The sequence below is a fragment of the Elgaria multicarinata genome, chromosome 17, assembly GCF_023053635.1.
Source record: "Elgaria multicarinata webbii isolate HBS135686 ecotype San Diego chromosome 17, rElgMul1.1.pri, whole genome shotgun sequence".
NCBI lineage: Eukaryota > Metazoa > Chordata > Lepidosauria > Squamata > Anguidae > Elgaria > Elgaria multicarinata.
In genome coordinates, this window is record NC_086187.1 from 18,732,327 (window position 1) to 18,758,392 (window position 26,066).

Here is a 26,066-nt window from a genome sequence, read left to right on the forward strand (position 1 = left end):
GGGGAAACAAAGCTAACAACTTCTCTGACTTGTGAAGGTGCGAGCGAATTGCTTCTGCAACGAACAAGGAAGCGTTGGGTTAGGTTCGCATTGAAGGCCGGAGGCTCAGGCATTTCCTTTGAGGATTTCCTGACGAATTCAACCTTGTTCCAAGAGTTGGTAGCCCGACGATACGCGAGACGGGAGGAGAGAGTTTCTCCTTTAGAAACACATGCTCCCATTTGAAAAAGTCACAGCCCTTTCTGTTCCCTTCCTGTTTCCCAACTGGGCAGCTAAAGAACGTTTTGCCATGATTCGGACCGCCTTTCGAAACGTTTAGCCTTCTAGACCTTCGGCCGCACTTGCACAGAGGAGGAGTCACTCTCCCGGTTTCCGTAGCCTTTAGAGATTGGTTGAAGTTGACGGAGGAGTTTAAGATGCCGGAACCAGACCTGAATGGCAGGGAAGTGTTAGATGACGTGCCTTTATCTTTGTATACTACAAAGGCGGGCTTTTTGGCTGGAGGAACAGATTTTGGACTGGAAGGCTTCCTCTTGTGCATTTCAGATGAACATTTGTCAAAGGGAAATCCTTTCACGTCAACGGAGGATGTATTTGCCTTTGCAGCAGGGAGCTTAAACACAGAAGTATTTGAAGACTTAGTTGGGGCTGTGCCTGCGTTATAAATAGTAGTATTGGGGCTTTTGTATATAACAGCCTTGGAAGGTTCCATATTCAGAGTATCTTCTGCAACATCACCAGTTCCTAAACCCATCACATTCAGTTCATTCATATCCATCCTCTCTCCAACCATGAATGAACCCTTACCGCTCGGGTCATCCTTCACCTGCAAAGATGCCGAATTTTGATCACCTTCCGATGCTGGCATTAATGCTACATCCTCCCAGTCCGCCAGCATTGCTAAACAATCAGAAGTGGTACTTATGTCTATATCGGAAATATTGACAGAGGAAAGAGTGGTAGAGACCAAAACCAGCCCTGGATTCTGGGCTGAAGAACTTGAAATCAGATGTTCATTATCTAGCCGACCCTGGATGCTGAAACGACTAGGGTAGGAGGGCCGAAAGCAGCCAAGAGGAGAATCGAGCTGTCCCGTGGGGGGGCTGAAGCAGCTTTGGATTCTGGTACAGACATCGGTCTTTTTGCAGTTTCTTGATAGAATCTGGGTGTCCCCATGTAAACGCACTGGAGTGAACTCCTGTTCTTGGTTTTCCTTGTTATTTTTAACTTCCATGGCAACATCACCGTTTCTGCTTTCGCCCAAAACCGATGTCTTTGCACCATCCTCCCTTCCCAAAGGACTGGCGTCAGGAGGCTTCGCGCTGAAAAAGCTGGCGACAGAACCCTTTGCAGGAGGTGCCTAAAGATTCCGTACACAAATGGAAGAGATTGTGGGAACCACAGAAACAGACGACAACAGCAAGCGAGGGAAGAAAAAAAGATCTGCCTTGGAATCCTTCAGGACAAGAACCAAGTTAATAGCTAGTCATTTCAGCAACCGCTTACTTGGTCTGCGTACTTCCGTCACACGTGCCAAGAAGAATAACCACTAACCTTATGCAAAGATTTAGTGATTTTCATCACACACCCATCACGGATCATCCTCCAGGCAAGACGAGCAGTATTCCGGGAATCGTCCAGCCCTTGGGAAAACAAGAGATCATAATATTGTTGATGTGCGCACGCATATACAAAACAGGAAAGAAAGAACACAACAGATCTTCGTAAACTGAAGCAAGGGGCAAATGAGTTATGAAAGGATTTGAAAGACTAGCAAGTATGAACAGAGGTTTCCAAAACTGTTCAGTCTTCCACTTGCTGTCTGGTCCGCATAAAGACTGGGCATAGGCTCTCCCACTGAGCATGTGTTTCACATGAAAATATCTTCAGTTCAGTCCTTGACATCTCTAGTTAAGGCACCTCAGGCAGCAGCCCCCCCCCCCCCCCGCCTCTGTTTAAGCCTTTGGAGAGCCACTACCAGTTAAGAGAGATGCTGCTGGCCTGGACAGACCGTCCTGGCTTAGAGGGCAATGCCACGACACAGGCTCTGAACACCAGGCCCGGCCGCGGCTACTCCCTGCTCAAGCCAAGCACCACCGCTTGATACGCCTGAGGCAAGGGATAAAAACCACCTTCCTCCAAACTATGTGGAGAAAGGGGTTTAAAATGGAGAAGGATTTTAATATATATAATAATGCGCTGTGAGTTATATCTGCTGTGGTGAATGATTGTCAGAGTGGGTGCTGAATGTGTAAACTTCAGATGATAAATGCCAAACAGACACGCGGGATTTTTGTGGTAGTTTAAAACAAAATAATTAAAATTTATTTTCAAAAGTTCACAAGCTTTGTTTCAAATAAAACAATTAAAAACCTTTTTGAAACCTTTCATTCCCTCATTCACATACACACTTTCCTTTCTCTCACACAATCACTCTTGAGCTTTCTTTATTAACTGTATTGATTAATATACATCAACTACGTGCACACCACACTCCAAAGACACCACTCTCTACCCTGAACCTCCAATTTCCCAGAACTTAAGTACCCTAAACACAGAGAGCACTAAAGACTCTAAGACAGCCTTCCTCAACCTGGGGTGCTCCAGATGTGTTGGACTGCATCTCCCAGAATGCCCCAGCCAGCTGGCTGGGGCATTCTGGGAGTTGTAGTCCAACATATCTGGAGCACCCCAGGTTGAGGAAGGCTGCTCTAAGAGGACCTAACAAGTCCCTCACAATCCCCTCAGTCCTTCCCTTATATATCACTCCTCCTTCTCCCAAGACATTCTAACTCCGCCCACTCAGGCCAACATTCTAAAACCCACAGACTTACAAACTGCAGACATACATTTGGGAACTGACTTGAAAGGTGTAACGCCACAGGCAACTCCACACATTCAATAGCAAATTAATTCTTAAACCCATGTATGCTTGTGGGCATTTATCACACAAAGACTTAAGAACATAAGAAGAGCCGTGCTGAATCAGAACGCGGGTCCAACTAGTCCAGCACTCTGCTCACACAGTGGCCAACCAGCTGTCGACCAGGGACCCACAAAGCAGGACACGGGTGCCACCTTAAGACAGCCTTAAGCTGCAATCCTAAACAACGGCACGATGCATTAATTGGGAACTAAATTCAGCTGAAATCCAGGATCAAGAACAGGACCTAGTTTTTAAGAACCCCCTGAGCTCAGCTATTGACATCTCACCCTGTCATCTCTGGCCACAGCAAACTGGAGGATCAGGGACATCCTTTGGTACAGGTTTGGCTTCGCCCTAGGAACTTCCCTCCTATAGCCTCAGGACAGCAGAAGCTCCATCCAGGGTGCAGAGAGGCAGATGACACGGCAGTGTGGTAGATCAGTGATGGAGAATGGCAGATTCCACCAGAAGATTTGGAGAAGCCCCAGGCACAGATGACCTAGCCAGGGCTTCTGTAGTGGTGGTCTGAAGCTATCTAGAGGTACCCAGTCGCCTAGCAAACCAGAACTAGAGGGACAGGGAAGAATCAGGGCTACCACTAGACTCTTTAGGTCCTCACCCTACCTTAGGGATGGGCAGGGCCTCATTATCGACAAAGGGTGGGCATACATCACAAGCAGCCTCCGCTCAGTCTTGCGTGAAGCCTTAGGGGCGAGATAAGGAACAGGGACCTACTCCTAAGTAACTGTGTTTAGAAGCCGGTTGCAAGTTAACTATGTATTTCACAAAAGAATCAGCAGGGCTGCAAGTATGCACAAAGCGCTGTAGGATAAGAAGATATGCCCACGGCTATGCAGACAGACATCTTAGAGCCAGTGCAGACTGTTGGCCTAGGCCAAAGCAGACACCGGATAGGCTCCTCATTTGGTCCTGAAGCACAGTAGGTGGCCTTAGATTGGCTGAGAGAGAGAGAGGCCAAGCTCAGAGTACCATCCTGACTTCCTTGGGGAAATAGTGGTATCAGAATGTAAGACATCTCTTCTTTAAAAGAGAGGGACAGAGAAGATAGCCTTAAATTCTGTTTCCTGAGCCAACCCATTCCTTCCCTCCCAGATGCAGTATTAATATTAGTATTAGTATTATTTTAGAGTATAGCATTACTGAAAAAGAATTATATTCCATGGAGTTTGACTCATTTTACGTTGAGCTTTGAAAACAGAATATGAAGTGCCCAACTGCCTGGTCATCTTAAGTACTTGCTGCTTGGGAATTTGAAATGTTTTCCAGAGCTCTCTTTCATGCCTTCATGTAAGAGATATTGCAAGGGGAGGATCAAAACTCACCAGAATGCTCCCGTCCTTCAAATATGATCCCCACGTCCTGCAAAGCACCATTTAACCCTTGCGGCTTCCTAGAGTAAAAAAGCTAAGAGAAAAACATAAACATAGCATTAGTTGCTCTGCTGTGTTAAATTTGAATGGACCGGGGGTTCTTTGAAGACAGAGCACAGCCTTTCGGTCGTCATATGCACGCTTCCCTTTAGCAAGACAAGAAACTACTGAAGACACAGCACTACTCCGCGTGCTTCGGCTACCACCCCTGAATATTTATTAAAAGAAAATAAATCAATATACTAAGTGATATTTATCATATACTTTTCTTATTGCACATATGACATAGAACATGCCCCCGCCCCAAAACCCAGACATCACTACCTCCCTGCCTCTACCAACAGGGCCATCTACCACCAACTGTCCTGTGGGAAGGCAGGCAAAGAAAACCTCAGAGCCTGAATTATCCTCCGCCCACACAGGGCAACTGACACTGGTTCAGTTCAGACAACACATTTCTCAACAGTGGTTTTAGAACTCCGAGGTGGAGTTTTTACACCGCCATTGAGAAATGTGTTGCTGGTGGGAACACTCCACCCCACGGTAGAGTTTGTTTTAGAAAATACTCCACACTGAATATCCACACTATGCAGAGGAGAGTTCCTGCACAATTGTGTGGAGTTTCCCGTTGCACTGAGTTGACTTTTCCCACTAGCTACAGAGTTCCTTGGCAAGAGCGATGAAAGGCTAATGGGATAACCATCGGGAGGACCGGGGGGGGGAGTGGAAAGAGGGCAGAAGAACTGTCAATCAAACACCACGTTGAATTTTACTCAACTCCACGGTAATCCACAGTCACACAACAGTGGTTAGAAGATGTTGTGTGGGGAGTACCCCCGAAAAACTCAACTGTTGAGTGGCGTTTTCATACTGCATTGATGAACGTGTTGTCTGAACTGAGCCACCAACTGCCCTATGAAAAGCATCCTGATGACTTGCGTCCGGTTCTGGGCTCCACAATTCAAGAAGGACGCAGACAAGTTGGAGCGTGTTCAGAGGAGGGCAACCAGGATGATCGGGGGTCTGGAAACAAAGCCCTATGAAGAGAGACTGAAAGAACTGGGCATCTTTAGCTTGGAGAAGAGAAGATTAAGGGGAGACATGAGAGCACTCTTCAAACACTTAAAAGGTTGTCACACAGAGGAGGGCCAGGATCTCTTCTCGATCCTCCCAGAGTGCAGGACACGGAATAACGGGCTCAAGTTAAAGGAAGCCAGATTCCGGCTGGACATCAGGAAAAACTTCCTGACCGTTAGAGTAGTACGACAATGGAATCAGTTACCTAGGGAGGTTGTGGGCTCTCCCACACTAGAGGCCTTCAAGAGGCAGCTGGACAGCCATCTGTCAGGGATACTTTAGGGTGGATTCCTGCATTGAGCAGGGGGTTGGACTCGATGGCCTTGTAGGCCCCTTCCAACTCTGCTATTCTATGATTCTATGACTTATTAGATTGTGATACAATTTCATTGTGATTTTATTTGTGTATTTTGATTTGTTTAGCAGCTAGCCCTAATTCAATTTTGTCGGATGCTTTGGAAGAATTGGTTTCCTAACAGGGATTGTAATAATTATTTATATCCTGCCTTTCCCCCCTCTTGTAAAGAACTCAAGATGGCTTCCATGGCCCTCCTCTTCTCCATTTTATCCTCAGGACAAGCCTGTGAGGTAGGTTAGGCTGAGAGTCCGTGACTGTCCCAGAATTACCCAGTGGACTTCCTGGCAGAGTGGGGAATAGAACCCAGATTTCCTGAGTCCCAGTCCAACACTCTAACCACACTACCTAATAATAAATTAAGAAGGCTTGAGGATGAGCCAGATCTAGAAAAGCTATGCAAACCATAATCCTTGTACGTGGCCAACAAAGAAAAACACTAAAAGAGCAAGAGAAAAAGAGAGCCGGCAAGAAGTCAAACCGATGGAAACATGACAGCATTGCAAACAATGTAGAAATACATCAAAACCTTTCCCCATAAATTTCATCTATCCAATTAGACCTATCGATTGTTTAGAGATTCAGAGAGGCTTCCAATGGCCTCGTGAATATGTTTGTATTGCAGTGAACAAATTAAGTAACTCTCTGCTTGCAAAGCATGCCACTGAAATATTCTTTGCACAGCAGTTATATATGTACAAATGTTTCAGGTTTGCTGGTACTCTCACCTTGTAAGTTGCACGGAGATCAATCCAGGAATTTAAAATATCCGGTTTTCGCAGCTGTTTTCTTTTACATTCGTACAGCAAACAAACTCCCAGGTCCCAGTCTGTACGGTAAACAAACAGTCATAAAGCTTTCATGTTTCATGCCTGTTATTGTCAAATCTGTTTTAACACATCGTTTGTACAGGTACCTTCACTTTGTCAGGTAGTCCTTATTGATCGTATTAAAAACATGAGAAATTAGATGGGAAAGGGGGTTGGATAAATTCCTGGAGCAGAAGGCTATCAATGGCTACTGGTCTTGATGGCTATGGGCTACTTCCGGTATCAGAGCCAGTAAGCCTATGGACACCAGTTGCTGGGGAAAGGGTGTGAAGGTTTTGTTGCACTTGTGTCCTGCTTGTAGATCCCTGGTTGATCCCTAGTTGGCCACTACGTGCACAGAGTGATGGACTAAATGGACCCTAAATTTCAGGGTGAAAAGTAAGATACTTTTTTTTTTAAGATTCTATGAATTACCTGACCATGTAACAAAAGCACATAATTGTCCTTCAGGAGCAGCACAACTTGAATGACTTGAAGTGAAAATAACGTTCTTCTCCTTTTGTATCTTCTGAATCCATTTAGAAAACTGAGACAGGCATATATGCAGAGGGACTCCCTCGTCAACTTGATTCTTAATAGAAGAGAACAAGATATATTTAAATATCGTTGGGTAGCATTCCAAGTCTTGATTTACACCCAGCCTTAATAACATTCATTGAGATACGTAATAAACCATATTAACAACATCCACACAACTTCAAAACTAATAAACTACTAGCTTAGCATGCAAATTGCTTGCAAAACAGAACATAAAGTTATACCTGTGTTATGCCAGTCAGCTCAGTGCAAAACTCAGACAGAATTGGATGTTCCTGAGGCTGGACGTACATGTGAAACTCGGATTCAATCTCTCCATTAGAGGTGTTCAATAAAACTGCTGGAAATTCAACTACAAAAAAACCCCAAGGGTACGTTTTCGCAAATACTTCCAATTTACCTTAAAATTAAGCTAGGGTTTATTTTAAAGTCCTGGTTTTCTAAATTAAACAGCGTTACAAGTTCTGTACGCAGGCATACTTAAGAGAGATGGTTTAGGATCGGGGCACATGAGTTCATAACAACATAAGAAGAGCCATGCTGGATCAGACCCAGGATCCATCTAGTCCAGCACTCTGTTCACAACCAGCTGTCAACCAGGGAGCCACAAGCAGGACATGGTGCAACAGCACCCTCCCATCCATGTTCCCCAGCATCTGGCATATATTTATTTATTTAATTAATTAATTAATATACCACCCCATAGCAGAAGCTCTCTGGGCGGTTTACAAAAGTTAAAAACAGTGAACATTAAAAAGTATACAAAATTTTAAATATATAAAAAACAACAACAGTATAAAACAACAGTATCCATTTAAACAACAACAGTTCTGGGGTTCATTAAAAAACAAACAAACTTAGCATATGTTGTTAAATGCTGTTAAATGCTTGGGAGAAGAGAAAGGTCTTGACCTGGCACCGAAAAGATAACAATGTTGGCACCAGGCGAGCCTCGTCAGGGAGATTATTCCATAATTGAGGGGCCACCACTGAAAAGGCCCTCTCCCTTGTTGCCATCCTCCGAGCTTCCCTCGGAGTAGGCACTCTGAGGAGGACCTTAGATGTTGACTGCAATGTATGGGTAGGTTCATGTTGGGAGAGGCTTACTACCCCAGTCAACAATGATGTTCTTTAGGTGACCTTGGATGAATCATTCATTCTCAGCATCACAAAATTGTTGCAAGGTTAAACGGATGGGGTGAGGGTCAGAGAAAGTACTATACAAGTCTCGCTGCACTTCTCTGAGAAAGGGAGGAATACAAATTGCAACCAGGCAATGAAGCCCTCTACGTGACCTTCAGCTTGTCTGTCATTCCTTCTCAACCTGACTTACAAGGTTGTTGTGTAAATCACTGTGACCTCCTTTGAGAAATTACATTCATACCTGTTTAAACTTAAGCTATTTCAATGTTTTAATAAGCACCACAGAAAGACCAACTCATATTTTAAAAGATTTTTTTTAAAAAAACCCATCACCTATTCCCAAGCCATTATCTGTCCATAAACCATCATATTTGGATTATTTGTGATCCACCAATCAGTTTAACCCTGAACTGTTCAATTTTGACCCAATTCACCCCAAAGCAATCCCCAAAACTGCTAAATCTCCACTTACTGATTTCTTGACTGTAACATTTTCTGCCATCTTTCCAGCACGTAGACTCAAAGTCAATAATGATTAAGTAGGCAAACAGCTGCCCTGCAATACCAAAGGGATTGTGTGATACTATTGCTTGCAACACTAAGGCAGTAACAAACAGACACCATACTCACGCAGTTTGGGTCTATCGTGACTCTGGCCGCTGGGCGATGTTTTAGAAATGGTTCTAATAATCCCAAGCTGCCTATAAAAGAAACCATAAATACACATAGAGGAAAAGGTCTCTCAATAGCCATGTTTGACATCACATAAACTAGCTTCCCCCAACCTGGCGCATTCCTGACAGTTGGAACTACAAATCCCAGCATCCCCCAGCCAGTCTGGCAGAAGAATGCTTGGAGTTGTAATCTAACATATTTGAAGGGCGACAAGTTGGGAGAGGCCAACATATTGGGCGGTACAGAAATGCAATAAATAAATAAACCATTGTTTGGCATGACAAGAATTAGCTTCCAAACTACTGTATTTCTTCGATTCTAAGACACCCTTTTCCCCCCATATAAACATCTCTAAAAAAGGGGGGCGTCTTAGAATCACACGTGCGTTTATTATTTCTTAGAATCAAAGCTTTTTTTCTGTTGGTGGTGCTGAAATCAGTGTGCGTCTTACAATCGATGGTGTCTTAGAATTGAAGAAATACGGTATTCCTCATGGACACACTAAAGGAGATAGGGAAACACATGAGCCCAAGGACTGTTGCAGCTCATTCTTTGCACAATAAAATTTTGTATGGTTTAGCCACTATGTCCAAATTGGGCTATTACCTTGGGGTTACTAAATGACAAATAATCGCCTAGATGGAATAAGCTACGTTTCCCAATATGATGAAAGAACATCCATCCCTCCAGTTCAAATTGGAACCATCCATGATTGCCTTAAACTGTCGATCTCGGGAGCTGCGGAGTGGAGTCAGAGAAGCCTACTCCAGATGTCCTTCATGTATGTCTGCTTCAGCCCAGAGTCTGTTGCACCAAAAACAAGAAGACTTGTGGCATCTTAAAGGTTAAGTCCAGATTCTCACCTGCATTTTCATAGGTTATGTGGCACACAGGCAGGTACAAAGAGGGCAAAAAAGTAAATTGCAGGACCAAAAGGCCACGAAATGCAAACAGTCCAACCTGGAACATTTCTATGCAAAACTCAAAAACATTTAGAAGAGGAGCATGGGACTCTGTCTCAACAGCAAGTGGAAGTAGTGCTAACCTTCCTAGTTTTGCTATGCTACTGTTAAAGGCTACCTGTAAAAGGTAGAGAACCGCAGAGTGACTGGAACTTGTCCATCATGTTCAACAACATCCTTTCCCTATTCATTTTACTTTATTTATGGCTTAACATCAAACCATTCCCAGCAGTGAGGGCTAGACCTCAGGGCTGAAGTCCAGGGGCTCTGCAGCCCACCATTTTTTCTTCATAAAAAGACAGCATGCAAATCACTTAAATAAATTAAAGGTATAATCCTATGCATATTTACAGGAGGAAAAAGGACTGCGACTCCCAGCATGCCCCAGCCAACCGGGCCGGATCTACACTACTGCTTTAAAGTGCTTTATAACAGTTATAAACTGCTTTAAAGTTTAACTGCTTTAAAGCGCTATAAAACTGTTATAAAGCGCTTTAAAGCAATAGCGTAGATCCTGCCCATGCTAGCTGGGGAATACTGGGAGCTGTCTAGACAAGAAAAAGTCCTACAAGAATAGGATTGGCCCCTAAGTGCCCTTTTTGGTAGAAAGGCAGGGTACAAATCAAATAATCCTATGCAAGTTTAGAAGTTTTTTTTAAAAAGCCCTAAAGTCCCAGCATGGTTGTCTGGGGCATGCTGGGATTTTTTAGAATGTTTTTTTTAGGATGTTTTAACAATGTATATTGTTTTAATTCAGTTTTATGTATTTTACCATTTACTTTTGTTCCCTGCCTCGATCAAAATGGAGAGGTGGGTAAGAATTATTATCATCATCATTATTGTTATTATTATTTTTTCTGTCTAAACATGCTAAGATTGCACCTTAAATAAATAAAATCTAGGGTCTAAAATAGCTGCACCACTGATCCCGATAACGAACGGACACACCGGGCTGGTTCATTCACCACCCGCAACGGCTACCCCGTAGCTCCCATCCCTTTTGCCATAAGAGAAGGGAAAGAGGAGAAAGGATACAGGGCCTGGTCTAGGCCTTACCTGGCCAGCTGTTTCGTCGCCATGACAACGGCTCCCCCCTCCCGCCCCTGTAACAACCAGGTACCCTAAGTCCCGCCCTTCAGCCCCTCTCGCTTTGGCTTCCGGCGTCCATTTTAAACAGCCCGCCGCGCCATGGCCCCGCCTCTTATCGATGCCATCGAGAGATCGGCTGCTGCGGTCTGCCGCCGCGACCGCTGCCTTTGATCCCCGGGAGTTTTCCCCTCCGAGCCAGCGACTCAGACTAAAGGAGTCGATTACCGAGCCAGGCTCCTTCTCGATGGAGGGCTTGCTCAGCATCCTGTACGGAAGCAGCAGGTAAGGAAAATTGTGGGGGTGGGGCTGGGGGGGTGCTGTTTTTAACCAGAGGTAAGAAATAAGAGGAATTGGGATGAAGAATTTCTCAGGAGAGAGAATTCCAAAGCTCCCTCCCTCACACACACACACACGTGGCTGCAGACCTAGCAGCATTTCTCAGCTGGAAACAGGGACCCCCCAATTTCCCACAGACAGGGTCACTCCCTGACCCTCCCCGCCCCTTATTACAAATTGCTTTAGGGCCTCCTAAATATAGGCTCTACTCCGCTTCTGTGCTGTTTATTCTGCAAGAGCTTCTCCTTAATTGATTTAGGGTGCAATCCTATGCATGTAGGACTTTTTTTCCTCTCTAAACAGTTCCCAGCATGGCCCGACCAGCATGCTGGGAGTTGTAGGACTTCTTTTCCCCCTATCTAAACATGCACAGGAGCACACCAATACATTATTATTATTAATCATCATCAAGTTTAGGCTCTACTCCACTTGCATGCGGTTTGTTTTGCAATAACTTATCCTTCATTGATTTACTTAAGTATTAATATAATAATAATAATAATAATAATAATAATAATAATAATAATAATAATAATAATAATGATGATGATGTTTAGGCTCTACTCCACTTGTATTCTGTTTGTCCTGCAATAGCTTCTCCTTCATTGATTTAGGGCGCAATTCTATGCATGTAGGACTTTTTGTGTGTGTAAAGAGTTCCTAGCATGCTGGGAGTTGTAGGGCTTTCCCCCCCTATCTAAACATGGATAGGATTATACACTTATTTTATGATGATGATTAAAGTTTATGCTCTACTCCACTTGTTTGCTCTTTTTTCTGCTGTAGCTTCTTCTTCATTGATTTACATTATTATTGTTATTGCTATTAAGTTTATTATTTGATTGATTGATTTCTATACTGTCTAATAGCCGAAGCTTTCCGTTTAGGCGCTATGCTACTTGTATGCTCTTTGTTCTGCTGTAGCTTCTCCTTCATTGATTTTTATTATTATTTATTAGAATGTCTTGAAATAGAGGGCTGTCCTCTATAGAGTTAGACACATGGCCACTCTGACTTCATCGGCTATATTCCTCTGAAGGAGCTTCTCCACTTTTATTGCCTTTATTTAATACTTATACCCTGCTTTTCTTCCATCATTGCATGTTGTTGTAGGCTCAGATCCACTCGTTGTTTTGGAGAAGGACCGTAGCTCGGTTGGTAGAGGGCATGTTTTTAATGCAGGTTGACGTTTAAAAGCTAAGAGACTATTTGCTTTTTCTTCTAAAGTGAGGGTGAGGGAACAGACGCCTAATCTACACCAAGCAGGATATTGCACTATGGAAGCAGTATGAAAGCGGTATATAAAAGCAGGAGCCAAACCAAGCAGGCTATAGTGGTATGAAAGCGGTATATGGTATGTGTCAATGGGCCCAAACAGTTGTCAGGGCACTTCAATACTGCTATACAGGAGTGGTGTGGCTCCTGCTTTTTATAAACCGCTTTCATAGTGCAGTATCCCACTTGGTGTAGATTAGGCCAGAGACTGAAAACCAGGGGGGTATGGAATAGATTGCACTGCAACATTTTGTTTCACATTTGTTTTGCTAATTCTTTGCGCTTTTTTGGTAGATGCAGTCCACCTTAAACAGTATTTACAAACAAAATGGCTGCAGAAACTCAAGCAATTAAAAATAAAAGGCCCTTTGAGGAGAATGAAAACGTCGAGGCGCCTCAGAGGATTAAAAAGAAAAGGAAAGTTGCTGAGAATAATGTTTGCCAACGCTTGCCAAAAGCAAAATTATTGAGTGAAGTAAGTGTTGATCCAGATATTGTTAGGGATGATCTGCTATTAGTTCTGGGTTTCTGTTTATGAGTCCCTTGGTTTCATATGTCAACCCTTCAAAAAGTAATTATCATAGAAAGCATGATGGGCTATGAATAGCCTGTTTTTTCAAGTTTTGTGCAGCACATACACGGTACCTTTTTAGTGGTGGCACCCTGGTTGTGGAGTGCCTTTTGAAGAGAAGGTCACCTGGCACCTACTAGGTGGTCCTTTTGGTGCCTGTTAAAGTCCTTTTCATTTTCCTGGGGTTAAAAATTGTAATAACTTAGCAAATTGAAAGTGGGTTTGATTTGTTTGTGTGTTGTGTATTTTATGAAATACAGGGGTGTGGGGGGGAATGTAAAACTTTATTGTTGAGGATTTTGCTGTCCTTGTGAGTTTTGCTGTGCTTGTTTTAGTCTTAGCTGCCATGTTTTTTATGCTGCATTTTTTATTTTGATATTGTTATTGGGTTTAATTTTAGTTTAATAGTTTCTGGTTTTCATGAGCCACCCAGAAAGTTTTGGTTTGGGGCAAGATGGCTAATAATTAATATAATTGCTAGTAAATAATACATATTATTTCTACCTCTCACTGCTTTCATTGGCCTACACTGGGCCTGTTCAGACAACATGCTAAGCCATGGTTAGGCCACTTTTGCAGCAAATGGTTAGTGAGCGTGTTTAAACCGTGGTTATGTAGCTACCATGGTTATGAGTTCACACAACGCAAGTCGTTGTTCACATGACAGACTAAGCCATAATGTTTAGGATGCTTTTAGGATGTTACACGGCTTGGGACCACAATACCTGATGGAACGCCTTTCCCGACGTGAATATATCCGGTCACTACGTTCAACATCTAAGGTCCTCCTCTGGGTGCCTACTCTGAGAGAGGCTCGGAGTGTGGCAACGAGGGACAGGGCCTTTTCAGCGGTGGCCCCAGACTATGGAACAATCTCCCTGACGAGGCTAGCCTGGCGCCAACACTGCTATCTTTCTGGTGCCAGTTTAAGACTTTCCTCTTTGTCCAGGCATATAGCGGCACATCTTAATTACCCACATGTTTAGTTTTTAACGGCTTTTAATGCTTTATGTGTGTATGTTCTGTGTTTTAGAATTTTAAATTTTGTATACTCGGTTTTATCTTAATTTTTTAGAATTTCTGTGAACCGCCCAGAGAGCCCTGGCTATGGGGGCGGTATATAAGTGTAATAAATAAATAAATGTTTTAACAATGTATACTATGTTTTTAATCAGTATTTTATGTATTTTATACTTACTGTTGTTCCCCGCCTCGATCAAAATGGAGAGGCGGGTAAGAAATAAGATGATGATGATGATGATGATTAGCTCAAAATGTTTAACCACTGTGGCTTAGTGTGTCATTGAATAGGGTCACCGAGACAATCTGTTTGGGATGTAACCAAAGAGTAGCCAATGATACTTATCCATATCGTGCAATTGACTTCATATCAGTAATGTGTACAACAGTGGGGTTGAACTTCAGGCCTGTGGACCAAATCTAACCTACCGGGGTTCCCCACATGGCCACACCCCTTTCCCTGGCCACACCCCCTTTCCCCAACTGCCAATCATTTGATGGTTTCCCAGCTTTGGTGCAGTTCCCCCCCCACCTTTCTAAAAAGTTGAAATGCCTTTCCTAAGGCCTAGTGACTGTTAGCTAGAGCGTTCAACTAAAATAGGCTGGTATCTGGCCCCGCCCCCTTTTGCCTTTGGCCCTGCCTACCAGCAGAATTCAGCCCCCGAGAACTTCTCCAAAATTGAATTCAGCTCTCGAGCCCTTAGAGGTTCAACATCCCTGGTGTAGAAGGTAAGACGGTCTAGCAACTGCTGAGTGCAAGCCTGCAATGCACACACAATGTATTGCAGGCCTGCTCCAATATGGTGGTTAAATGGAGCTGTCCTGAGGGCTTATTTGAAGGGTTGGTTTTCAATTCCTGTAACATCTAGGTAAGTTAGTAAGGGAGCAATCCTATAGCCCCTAGACAGGGTTTAGGGTGTCATAAGATAGTCTGGATTCCTGGCTCCGAGGTTGGAGACAGTGCTCTGACCTCGGAGCCAGGAATCCAAGCTCCCCTCCACCTTGCTGCCAGCATGGAGAGAACTGCACCAGCTGCTTCTCCGAGGTTGCGAAAGTGACCTCGGAGAGGGGGGAAAGGGGGTCTGCCGATGGGATGGGACTGGAGAAGCCATCTTACACCATATTTCCAGGCTTCCCCAGCCTCCCTCCCTCCCGCTCCAGCTAGATGGGCAAAAAAGCCTGTCTAGCCAAAATGCAGAGTGGGGGAGCAGCGGAAGTGACGGTAATGCCCATAAGCCTCCAACTTCAGAGGCCTGTGGCTATTATTATTATTATTATTATTATTATTATTATTAATTTATTTATATAGCACCATCAATGTACATGGTGCTGTACAGAGTAAAACAGTAAATAGCAAGACTCTGCCGCATAGGCTTACAATCTAATAAAATCATAGTAAAACAATAAGGAGGGGAAGAGAAGGCAAACAGGCACAGGGTAGGGTAAGCAGGCACAGGGTAGGGTAAAACTAACAGTATAAGGTCTGCACAACATCAAGTTTTAAAAGCTTTAGGAAAAAGAAAAGTTTTTAGTTGAGCTTTAAAAGCTGCGATTGAGCTTGTAGTTCTCAAATGTTCTGGAAGAGCGTTCCAGGCGTAAGGGGCAGCAGAAGAAAATGGACGGAGCCGAGCAAGGGAAGTAGAGGCCCTTGGGCAGGCGAGAAACATGGCATCAGAGGAGCGAAGAGCACGAGCGGGGCGATAGTGTGAGATGAGAGAGGAGAGATAGGAAGGAGCTAGACCGTGAAAAGCTTTGAAGGTCAACAGGAGAAGTTTATATTGGATTCTGAAGTGAATTGGAAGCCAATGAAGAGATTTCAGAAGCAGAGTAACATGGTCAGAGCGGCGAGCCAAGAAGATGATCTTTGCGGCAGAGTGGTGAACAGAAACCAACGGACTGATGTGAGAAGAAACTTCCATATTCAGACTCAGAATTCCATTTGTCTTTGGGGGGCCAGCAGCAGGCCTGCTGGTGAGTGTCCCAGAGCCACTTGGTAGGCCAAAACATTCAAAAGCAGCAAGTAGGAAAGGGGGAAAGGGTGCGGTGCCACCAATTCTAACTGCATGCCGTGGTTTTTCAGGGTCCGACTTTGCTTCACCACCACCACCACCACCACAATTGTGGTTGTTAATTCCAGACTGGGTTTTTCCTTGAATGAACCGTCCCGACTGCAGTCGCTTGGCATTTGCTGTGTTTATGTAAATAATTTCCAAGTGATGTTAAGTTATGCATAACTAAAACTCTACACGTCAGCTGTGTCTCTCCTGCTGCCGAAATGTTTTCACTGTGCCCTTTTGTAAGAAACAAGTTGTCCCCTTCTGGATTTCATTACTGTAACGGCGGCTCAGATCCTTAAAACTTTCTGTGTAAACAATCCTGAGCCGGTTATTTTTGTTTCTCAGGAGAAGAAACCCCACTTGTCCGCTGAAGTCTTTGGAGAAGATTGTGAAATCAGCTACAGCCAACTCTATCAATTCCTCAAATATTCTGCTTTAGGAAAACACGACAATGTCTCTCAGCCCAGGTAAAAACACTCTCTGCGTATTGCAAAGCAGCCCGTGAGGATGAGCAGTAGCCAACTGTGTCATTCCGCTAGCAGAGACGAAGTCCCAAGTGGCGGCGCGCTAGCAGAAACCAGGTCACAAATGGCGGCGCGCTAGCAGAAACCAGGTCCCAAATGGCGGCGCGCTAGCAGAAACTAGGTCTTAAATGGTGGCGCGCTAGCAGAAACTAGGTCCCAAATGGCGGCGGGCTAGCAGAAACTAGGTTCTAAATTTTGCGCAAGAGGAGAGTACAACTAAAATTATGTTTGCGCTAGCACAGTTATGCTGTGCAAGCGTAACAATGCGCAAGAACTTCTGCAATGGAAAGATTAGGCAGAGCCCCGCAGCACTATTTGCATTTGCGGAGTGACGTCGTTGGATACCGCCCATGTTTTCAACAGGAGTGAGCTTAGTTAAAGGCACTTGCCTAACGCTGTTCATGTGTTCTCTGATGAGTTGTAAGTTTTGTAGTTTTTGAGCAGTAGATCTCCCAAACCTTGTAGATCTTTTCCAAGTCTCCTCCATTTCAAAAGTGGTTTGCCATCCAGTACGGGGTCATGCTGTTTAAGAAGCTTGTAAATTCACTAAGTTCTCAGGTTTAATCCAGGTTTCAAAAAGGATTAGATTGCAGGCAATAGGAAAGTCTCTCTACCAGAGACCCTGTTGAACCTCTTTCATTCCAAGGACTGAATTCAATTTTGGAGAAGCTGGGGTGAGGGTTGCATTTCACCTGGGGGCAGGAACAAAGGTAAAATGGAGTGGGTGCCAAAATATTAGCATATTTTAGCTCACTGCCGTAGCAACCTTGCAAGAGGCATTTCGGCCTTTTGCAGGGGTGGGGGACCACACAAAAACCAGGAAACCACCAAACGTTTGGTGGGAGGGGTGGAGCCAGGAGAAAGAGGCGTGACCTTCTAGGGAACTCTGGAAGGCCAAATTGGGACCCCAGGCAGGCAGGATCTGGCCCTCGGGCTGGAGGATCTGGACCCTGCTTTGACAACACTGGGCCCATAGGACAAATTGTGTGACCTTGTATTAGTCGGGTCTCTAAAGCAAGCAACTAAAGAGCAGCGGGTTGATAAAATTTGGGAGACTCTGACTATGTATGAACTTACTCGGCCAATGCCTGTTTGTGGTGCAGCTGGTGCCGCATTCATCACCGAAGGCGTCTCGCCGGTGTGGCGGTGGTGGTTCTGCGTGATGTGGGGCAGCTGCATTTCTACCGGTTCTACATGCAGTTCAAGCATCTCCGAAAGACGTACAGACATGTAAGTCCCCTGCCGTGATGAAAGCTGTGGAAGGCCCTGAGCTCAGTGCTAGAGCACCTGTTGCGTAGGCAGCTGTTCCCAGGTTGAATCCCAGTTGCCTCCAGTGAAAAAGGATCAGATCCCGTCACGGGGAAAGACCCTGGATAGCCACTGCCACTGTAGGGCCTCCAGATGTTGTCAAACTGCCTAGCTAGCATACCCATTCAGGAAGGATGATGGGATTGCAGTCCAACAGCATCTGGACATTCGCATGTTCCCCATCCCTCGCTTAGAAGGACAAATCGGCAGTGTTCGCATGTAAAAGTCAGCCAGGATCCTGGCTTAATAGACATTGATGTGCATGAGTTGCGTGCGGGATGGAATGAGTTGCCGGTTTGCTCCTCTCTTCGCGTAGGTGGGTAATCAAGCCAGGAAAGGAAGAGCTTCATGGGACACTTGAACCCGGGATTATGGTTCAGTATGCCCAAACAAGCAAGGATTTGTAAGCCATCAACAAACCCAGGTTTAAATCTGGTTTACAATCCTGGCTTGATTGGGCGCACTTAACCATAATCCCGAGTTTGGACGTCACATGAAGCTCTCCTCTTCCAGGGTTGTTGATCCGCTCACAGGAAGGGAAGAACGGAGCAGGAGCAAAAGGGCCGCGTACACCAGCGTGGAGCTCCTTCACATCTTGGTTTATTAAACCAGGATTCCTGGCGTATTATTATGTGAGCCTGTGTGGTGTAGTGGCTAGCTTGTTGGACCGGGTCTCAGGGGACTGGGTTCTAGTCCCCACTCGGCTATGAAGCCCCACTGGGTGACTTTGGAACAGCCACAGATTCTCAACTTAACCTAGCTCAAAGGGCTGAAGTGAGGATAAAATGGAGAGGGTCATGTAGGCCACCTTGGAGGAAAAAAGGCAGACTATAAATGCCGTAATAAAATAAATAAATGTGCAAATGCAGCCATTGTCTGACGTGTATGAGTCAGTTTCCTATGTCCCTGTATAAAGCTGCTGAAACATTTTGTATTGTTCAAACCAGGGTAGCTCTGCATTTGTGACCCATCAGGGCAATGCCAGCCACTAGTCGAGCATTGTGGCCTGCCTGACGCTTAATGATCTCTCCTCCCCCCCACACACACACCCCACACACTGCCACCCCCTTTGCTTTTCAGTCCTGCAGCAAAAAGCAGGGGGCTTCTTGAGCCCACAGTGGCCAAATTTATCCACTTTTCCCAACAACTTCCTCTTCCCGGGTCTTGGCACACACCACGTAGATCCAGCCATGGCTTTCCATCCGTGGTGCGTTGTTTTCTGACGCAAGTGGCACATTGGCCCCGTTCAGAAGACACCTTAAACTATGGCTTTAACCACGGGGGCTAAGCCAGAAAGCCGGGCTATGTTCAGAAGACACCTTAAACCACTTCTTTAACCACAAAAAGGCTTAACCACTGTGGTTAAAGCCGTGGTTTAAGGTGTCTTCTGAACACGGCCTGGCTCTCTGGCTTAACCACTGTGGTTAAAGCCATGGTTTAAGGTGTCTTCTGAATGGGGCCATTGTGTCTTCTGAATCCACTGTTTTCTTGGGAAGGATAAAGAGGACTTTAATTTTCCCAGTTCTCGTTTTTGTCTGCCTTACAAGCCTTCCCTCAACAGGATGCTTTGAGTCAGTAAACCTTGTCGGGGGCAAAGAAAGGAGCCCGGGGGCAAGCAGGATGGTTTTCCAGTGGCAAGGAAACAGATGTCTCTAATTTAGTCCAAGTCCAAAACTTTCCAGGAATGAGGCTGCCGCCAGGGCTTGCCAACAAGAGACAAGAGTGAGTTTTTTCTAGCTCCTGCCTGGAAGTTGAGGTCATTAAGACAATAACGAGGTCCTGTTTGGCTCACAAACATTTCCCCGAGAGCCATTCTCTATCCCTCGCCTTCCCCCTTCAGAAGTAACCATCACAGTCTTAAGGGGGAAGCCGTTTTGAAAATTCCCGTGTGCTTTATCACTCGCCGAAGCCAGTGAGGGCGTGAAATCCATGTGCTCATTTGCTATGAATAAACAGGCTTGTTCGCATATACACATGCACACACGGCTAGAGACAGTCATCCAGGCTAGATTACTGTAATTGGCTGTGTGTGGGGCTGCCTTTGGAAAGCACTTCAGCGGGTGAGAATCTGAAGCCTAAAAAGACAGAGATGGAAATCAGTCAGCGGTCTATTAAAAGGAGGGGGTTTGCTCAAATCATTTACTAGAATAATGTTCTGGCGAATTGAAAGCCTTTCCAAATGACGCGTGTGTTTGCCTGAAAGCGGGGGAAATCCTATGGATTTTCAGCTTTAAAAGTTGTACTACGATGGCTAGATATTCCACGTCTATAGAACATAGAATCATAGAGTTGGAAGGGGCCTACAAGGCCATCGAGTCCAAGCCCCTGCTCAATGCAGGAATCAATGTACATGGGGTTCCCAGGTAGTCACCCTTCCAGAAACTGACCAGGCCACACTTAGCTTCATCAAGGTCACAGCATCCCATGCCATCATACCAGATAAAGCCTCTGCCACTGAAATACTTTCTGAGCCAATTTTTTGTCCCAAAGCTATGCCATCATTATTTCCTGAGTGATTGGCCTCACACTTGAGTAGAGATGTAAAGTTTCTGGGAATTTTGAAGCCATGGGGGGTGGGGGGAGAACGGGTTTTCCGGAAATTTTCGGGAAAATTGAAATAATGCAATATTAGCACTTTTTACAGATTGAAAGTCACTTTGTTACTTTAGGAACATAAAATGTAATGATGTCCAAGTTGTTTTGGCATAAAATTATTACGTTTGGTATATTAAAATTAGTGTATTCAAACAATTATTACAAATTTACTTTACTTTTTTAAAAACTTTTTTTAGGTTACAAATGGAGCTACAAGCTCCTGAACTGTTAGGAACACCTGAACTGTAAGGAACCTCTTTGGTTCTGCCAGTTTATGAGGAGCAGGCAAAAAAATAAATTTAAAAAAACAACAACAGAAGAAACCACCAACATTAGTAACAAATAAAATGATTTATGTCTCCGCTAGTCCTCCAGTGTCAGGAAGGAGGGAGGAAGCAGCAGACAGGCACCTCTCCACCGTGCCTGGGTCCAGCTCCAGCTGAGAGCACCCCTCCCTCCTGCTGTCACCTGTAACTGCTGAACTTTCCAACTAAGATTGTAGTGCCTGAATTTGCTTTCCTTTCCCCCCCCCTCCTCCTCCCTCCCAATCCCCTTTCCTTTTGTGTCATGTCTTTTAGATTGTAAGCCTGTGGGCAGGGACTGTCAAGAAATACTTTTGTAAGCCGCCGTGAGAGCCTTTTTTGGCTGAATGGCGGCATAAAAATCCTTAAATAAATAAAATAAATAAATAAATAAAAGCCCCCATTCCCATAAAAAGAACTGAGAAAAATGGGGGGGGGGGGACACCAAGATTCAATGAATATGCATGACATTTAATCTGACTCATTTTCTGACCTACAGCTATCAATATTAGTTTCAGTCTCTGCTTCCATGGAAGTGCTGCCCCCTAGAGGCAGAAATGCATCTTCACGCTAAAATAAAACATCCCGTAATCCGTTTTTTCTTCGTTTTCCCCCCAATTTTTCCGGTTTTTTTCCTGGGCCTTCACATCTCTACACTTGAGGAAGTGGATTGTTTTTAACCACTATTTGGAAGCCGGTGCCGCCATCTTAAAATCCGACAACGTGATACGTGCACAGCGTCACTTTCGCAAGGGCGTGGGTTTCCCTAAAACATGAACCGGGAAAGAACACCTTTGGAGTGCTTTTTTTATGCATGGCTTCTGAGCCAGCTTATGTTACTGTAATTCGGTGGCGTTAGGTTATTCTGGTCTGCCATTCAGCTCTAGGAATCTGCGAAATTTATTTCTGCTTATTAAAATATTAAGCATAAATTATTAAAATATTAATAATTTAATATTATTAAAATATTTCTGCTCACCACAGCGGCCTCCCAAAGCGGCTTACAGGGAGAAGAGATCATCAGTCGGGAAATCTGACACTTTGGGGGACTGCAGCTTCATGGTAGAGGACTGCCAGCCAGAGTAGAAAGTATTGGGTGGGATCAGGGGTGCAGCACTTGTGGGCCAACTCCAACAAACCTGGGGTCCCAATCCAACCCTCTGGAGTCCCCCAGAGGACTACACCGCTTACCCTCATTCGGTTGCCTCCCAGCTTCTGTGCCGTTTCCCCCCCCAATCTAAAAGGTTGAAACATCTCTCCTAAGACGTAGTTAACGGCGGTAAGAGCTTTAAGCGGATACGCTGGTGTTTTGGCCACGCCCCTTTTGCATTCAGCTCTGCCCACCCATGGTGTGTGGCCCCTGGAATGGAATTCGGCCCTCAGGTGAAAGAGGTTCAACACCCCTGGCTTAGAGGCAGCCTCTTATATACCTAAAACATTTTTATTTATTTATTTATTTATTTATTACATTTTTATACCGCCCAATAGCCGAAGCTCTCTACTAAACTAAAACATAGAACAAATAAAACAGCAAAACAGAAACTAAGCATTGATGTTGCTTTCCGGTGATGTCATGGGATCGTCCGGTCTTTGGCATCATCCTAGGGAGAAAGGAACGGAACATCTCACCAGACGTTTCTTGCGTAGACGTCTTTGGAAGCCGTACAAAATAAACCCTTTTCTGCATTACCCAGTTTCCTTCTCTCCTCTGCCTTTTCACCTGCATTCTGTGTGTGTTTTTCCTAGCGCTTCTCCCTACCGCCCATCTCAGATGATTTTATGGAAAAACTTTGTGGAGCAGGAATAAATGACGCTCAGCAGATTGGCCGGCAAGGTAAAAGGACCTTCACTGGGAATTCCCAAATGGGAATGATGCATAGTTGAACCTTGGTGGCTGAACATGCTTAACTGTCCTATCCTAGCTGGTCACAGACAACCCCCCCAGTCACTGTGCGGTGTGGTGGAGCCCCAGAAGAAAAGGCAAACCACTCTAGGAATGGGCTCTATGGTTCCTGCCATTGAAGCCTTGTTCCTAGAGTGGGTGATTTTTTTTCCTTATCTCTCCCCTTTTTTTCTGAAGACGTTCTAGGTAACCAAGTGTGGTATGAGAGGTTGGGATGCTGGGAGTTGTAGTCCAAACACATCCGGAGAGTACCAGGGAGAGAGGACCAGACTTTTCCCCTTTCTTTTCCTCTCATCTGGTTTTTCTTTACATTTTATGACCATCCGCCCATTCCTCTGGTTGCAAAGGGAGGGAAATTACGTACCCCGGCTTCTGAGCTGTCGTACGTTTTCCCCAATTCTGGACACTGCTGATCCAAGTCTTCCCCGGATCTGCCCCACGAGACACCCCCTCCTTTGCCTCTACCAAAGTCAGGCCGCTCCTGGACCCCCAGGGCTACAAGCCTTCATTTTAAATTTCCCACAATTCCCTGCAGCGCTAGATGTAGTGTCGCTCTGGGGCCTTGTGGGAAATTTAAAATGGCAGATCTCAGGCTGTTAACTCTGGATAAGCTTCTGAGGAACTCTTAACGTTCTCCGGAACAAATTCAAAAACGTTTTTTAAAAGACTTCTGGCTCTCTCCTGCTTCAGTTACCATCCGATATGTACAAGGCATGAACACACCTGCCACTAAAAATGGGACCTTTACAGCAGGGTCACGTAGATTGTAGGTCAATCTTCCTCCAGAATCAAGGAATTGTTCCTCTTCATCCTCAGAAGAGCTTTCTTTTATGTCATAGAATCATAGAATAGCAGAGTTGGAAGGGGCCTACAAGGCCATCGAGTCCAACCCCCTGCTCAATGCAGGAATCCACCCTAAAGCATCCCCGACAGATGCTTGTCCAGCTGCCTCTTGAAGGCCTCTAGTGTGGGAGAGCCCAAAACCTCCCTAGGTAACTGATTCCATTGTCGCACTGCTCAAACAGTCAGGAAGTTTTTCCTGATGTCCAGCTGGAATCTGGCTTCCTTTAACTTGAGTCCATTATTCCGTGTCCTGCACTCTGGGAGGATCGAGAAGAGATCCTGGCCCTCCTCTGTGTGACAACCTTTCAAGTAATTGAAGAGTGCTATCATGTCTCCCCTCAATCTTCTCTTTTCCAGGCTAAACATGCCCAGTTCTTTCAGTCTCTCTTCATAGGGCTTTGTTTCTAGACCCCTGATCATCCTGGTTGCTCTCCTCTGAACACGCTCCAGCTTGTCTGCGTCCTTGAATTGTGGAGCCCAGAACTGGACGTTAGGATTTCCCCTACAGCAGCCAGCATGGCAAATGGTCAGGGATGATGGGAGTTGTAGTCAAACATATCTGGATGGCTCCAGGTTAGGAAAGGCTGCCCTAGAGTAGAGTGATTCTGACTGGCCAGGACATTTTCTAGTTATTTATTATTGGGTTGTTGTTGTTTTTCATTATTCTGTGTTTATTGATTTTTATACAATTGTGCTTTTCCCATCGCCCCATTCTCCATCCTTGTAAGGCAGGGGTAGGCGACCTAGTGGCCTCCAGACGTTTCGGATTACCACCTCCTTCAGCCTTATCTGGGATGGCTAGTGGCCAGTAATGATGGGGGTTGTAGTCCAACACACCTGAAAGGATATCAAATTGCCTATCCCTGCTGGATGGAAGGCGTGTTGCAGAGATGTTGGGGAGAAACAGTAATATAAATGTTTTAAAATGTAAACGTGTTGGGGGAAACGGTAATACAAACGTTTTAACGTAAATATCATGGATTTCAGCAATGAAGAATGATCCCATCATTCGGAAATATGGGGATGAGCGTCGTGGGCTTTGCAGTTACCTCCTAACCCCGGAGGAGATGTGTCGCTATGATTATCCTCTAGAAGGTAAGTGCTGGAGAGAAGCCATGTATTTTATTCCAGTTGATCTGCAAATCCCAATCTTTTGAAAGGGAGAAAGTCCATAGTTCAGTGGCGGAGTCTATGTAAGATATGTAAGAATTCTGATGAACCTGCATTTGCCGGTAAAATAGGTTGAGAGGGAGGCTCAATTCAGGCATCACGCCAAACCACAGTTTGTGCTAACTGTAGTTTAGAAACCCAGCTACAGCTTAACAGGGTCTCCCGACATTTTAGGACCCCTGGTCCTATTTGGGAACTTGAGAAACTGCTGTGGGCACAACAGCCAGATAGATGCCTAATCGATGGGTCTGTTGCATCTGTGGATCTTAGGCTGCATCTTATTCAGCAAAACCTTTTGTTTCGTTTGTGTCTTCCTCCTCCAGATGATGGCAACTGCAGCCATTTTGTCCGCGCCTGTTGTAGCAACCCTGTAACGGACAACAGCCCCCTCTTTGGGCTGGACTGTGAAATGGTAAGTCGCGTGACGTTCCCTGATAGGTCAAAAATGGCGTGTTCTTCTGTCTTGCCATAGCTAATGGGTTCAATCTGTGGAAACCCTTCAAGTAGGAGATGTCATGAAGGTTGCTAGCACAGCTGGGTTGGTTTTTTTCCGGGAAATAAGGGCTTGGTTCGTAGACTGTTCCAGGGAAGAGGGCCGTAGCAAATGGGCTGAGAGCATATTTTGCACGCACATGTCCCAGATTCGATCCTCGGCCTCTCCAGGCAAAGTTGAGAAGGAACCCTGTCTGAAACCCTGGAGAGCCATTACAGGTCAGGGTGGACAGTTCTGAACGAGACGGAAGATGGTCTCACTTGGCATAAGATACCTTGCTTTGGTATATTACCAAAATCTAATCATGGAATTCAACCCTGATTTGTAGGAAGTTATAACACAAGAGTAGGCAACTGTTTTTTTTCTTTCAGGGGGCGTGTCAATGGTAGGCAGGGCTATACCCCAAAGCAGCTGGGTCACCCCTTTTCTCTTTCTGCCTCTCTCTTTCTATGCCACCTCCTTTCTCTCCCCCCCACCCACCCTTTTCCTTCCCACCCAGTGGGCTGCCAGGTAAGGGAGAAATCATTGTTGCCAAAGGTCTGAACTGATTGCATGCAGAAGGCTTTTGAGGGCCGCATTAGGGCTGCTGGTTGCCCACCCCTGGAACGAAGTGGGGTGGACTAGATGATCCTCGTGGTCCCTTCCAACTCTATGATTCTATGACATGCCTCATATTTTCTGTTA

General features: G+C 45.1%; 2 protein-coding genes across 2 annotated transcripts in view; one reads left to right on the forward strand and one right to left on the reverse strand.

Moving 5' to 3' along the window:
- Positions 1-19: 19 nt before the first annotated feature.
- On the reverse strand, positions 20-11,249 carry ERI2 (ERI1 exoribonuclease family member 2). Its single transcript, XM_063143476.1, has 9 exons — positions 11,017-11,249; positions 8,890-8,960; positions 8,732-8,815; positions 7,341-7,468; positions 6,994-7,150; positions 6,478-6,578; positions 4,270-4,351; positions 1,555-1,643; positions 20-1,360 (listed from the first exon to the last, which is right to left on the reverse strand). Exons 1-9 carry the CDS (start codon positions 11,247-11,249, stop codon positions 80-82), a joined length of 2,226 nt encoding a protein of 741 aa, XP_062999546.1. The 3' UTR covers positions 20-79.
- The window catches only part of REXO5 (RNA exonuclease 5), a 31,302-nt gene continuing 16,431 nt past the window's right edge, over positions 11,196-26,066 (forward strand). The window contains exons 1-7 of the mRNA XM_063142924.1: positions 11,196-11,267; positions 12,891-13,071; positions 16,590-16,711; positions 17,872-17,998; positions 22,720-22,807; positions 24,707-24,814; positions 25,213-25,301. Coding sequence (XP_062998994.1) covers positions 12,925-13,071; positions 16,590-16,711; positions 17,872-17,998; positions 22,720-22,807; positions 24,707-24,814; positions 25,213-25,301 — 681 coding nt within the window. The 5' untranslated portion in view covers positions 11,196-11,267; positions 12,891-12,924. The remainder of the gene's footprint in view (positions 11,268-12,890; positions 13,072-16,589; positions 16,712-17,871; positions 17,999-22,719; positions 22,808-24,706; positions 24,815-25,212; positions 25,302-26,066) is intronic.

Excerpts from the sequence above, each read along its gene's own strand:
- ERI2 (XM_063143476.1), bottom strand. The coding sequence starts at position 11,249 with ATGCTGAGCAAGCCCTCCATCGAGAAGGAGCCTGGCTCGGTAATCGAC. Across the intron at positions 7,151-7,340 it reads AGCTGACTGGCATAACACAG|AATCAAGTTGACGAGGGAGT; the intron begins GTATAACTTTAT and ends TCTTCTATTAAG. Across the intron at positions 4,352-6,477 it reads ATCTCCGTGCAACTTACAAG|CTTTTTTACTCTAGGAAGCC; the intron begins GTGAGAGTACCA and ends TTTTTCTCTTAG.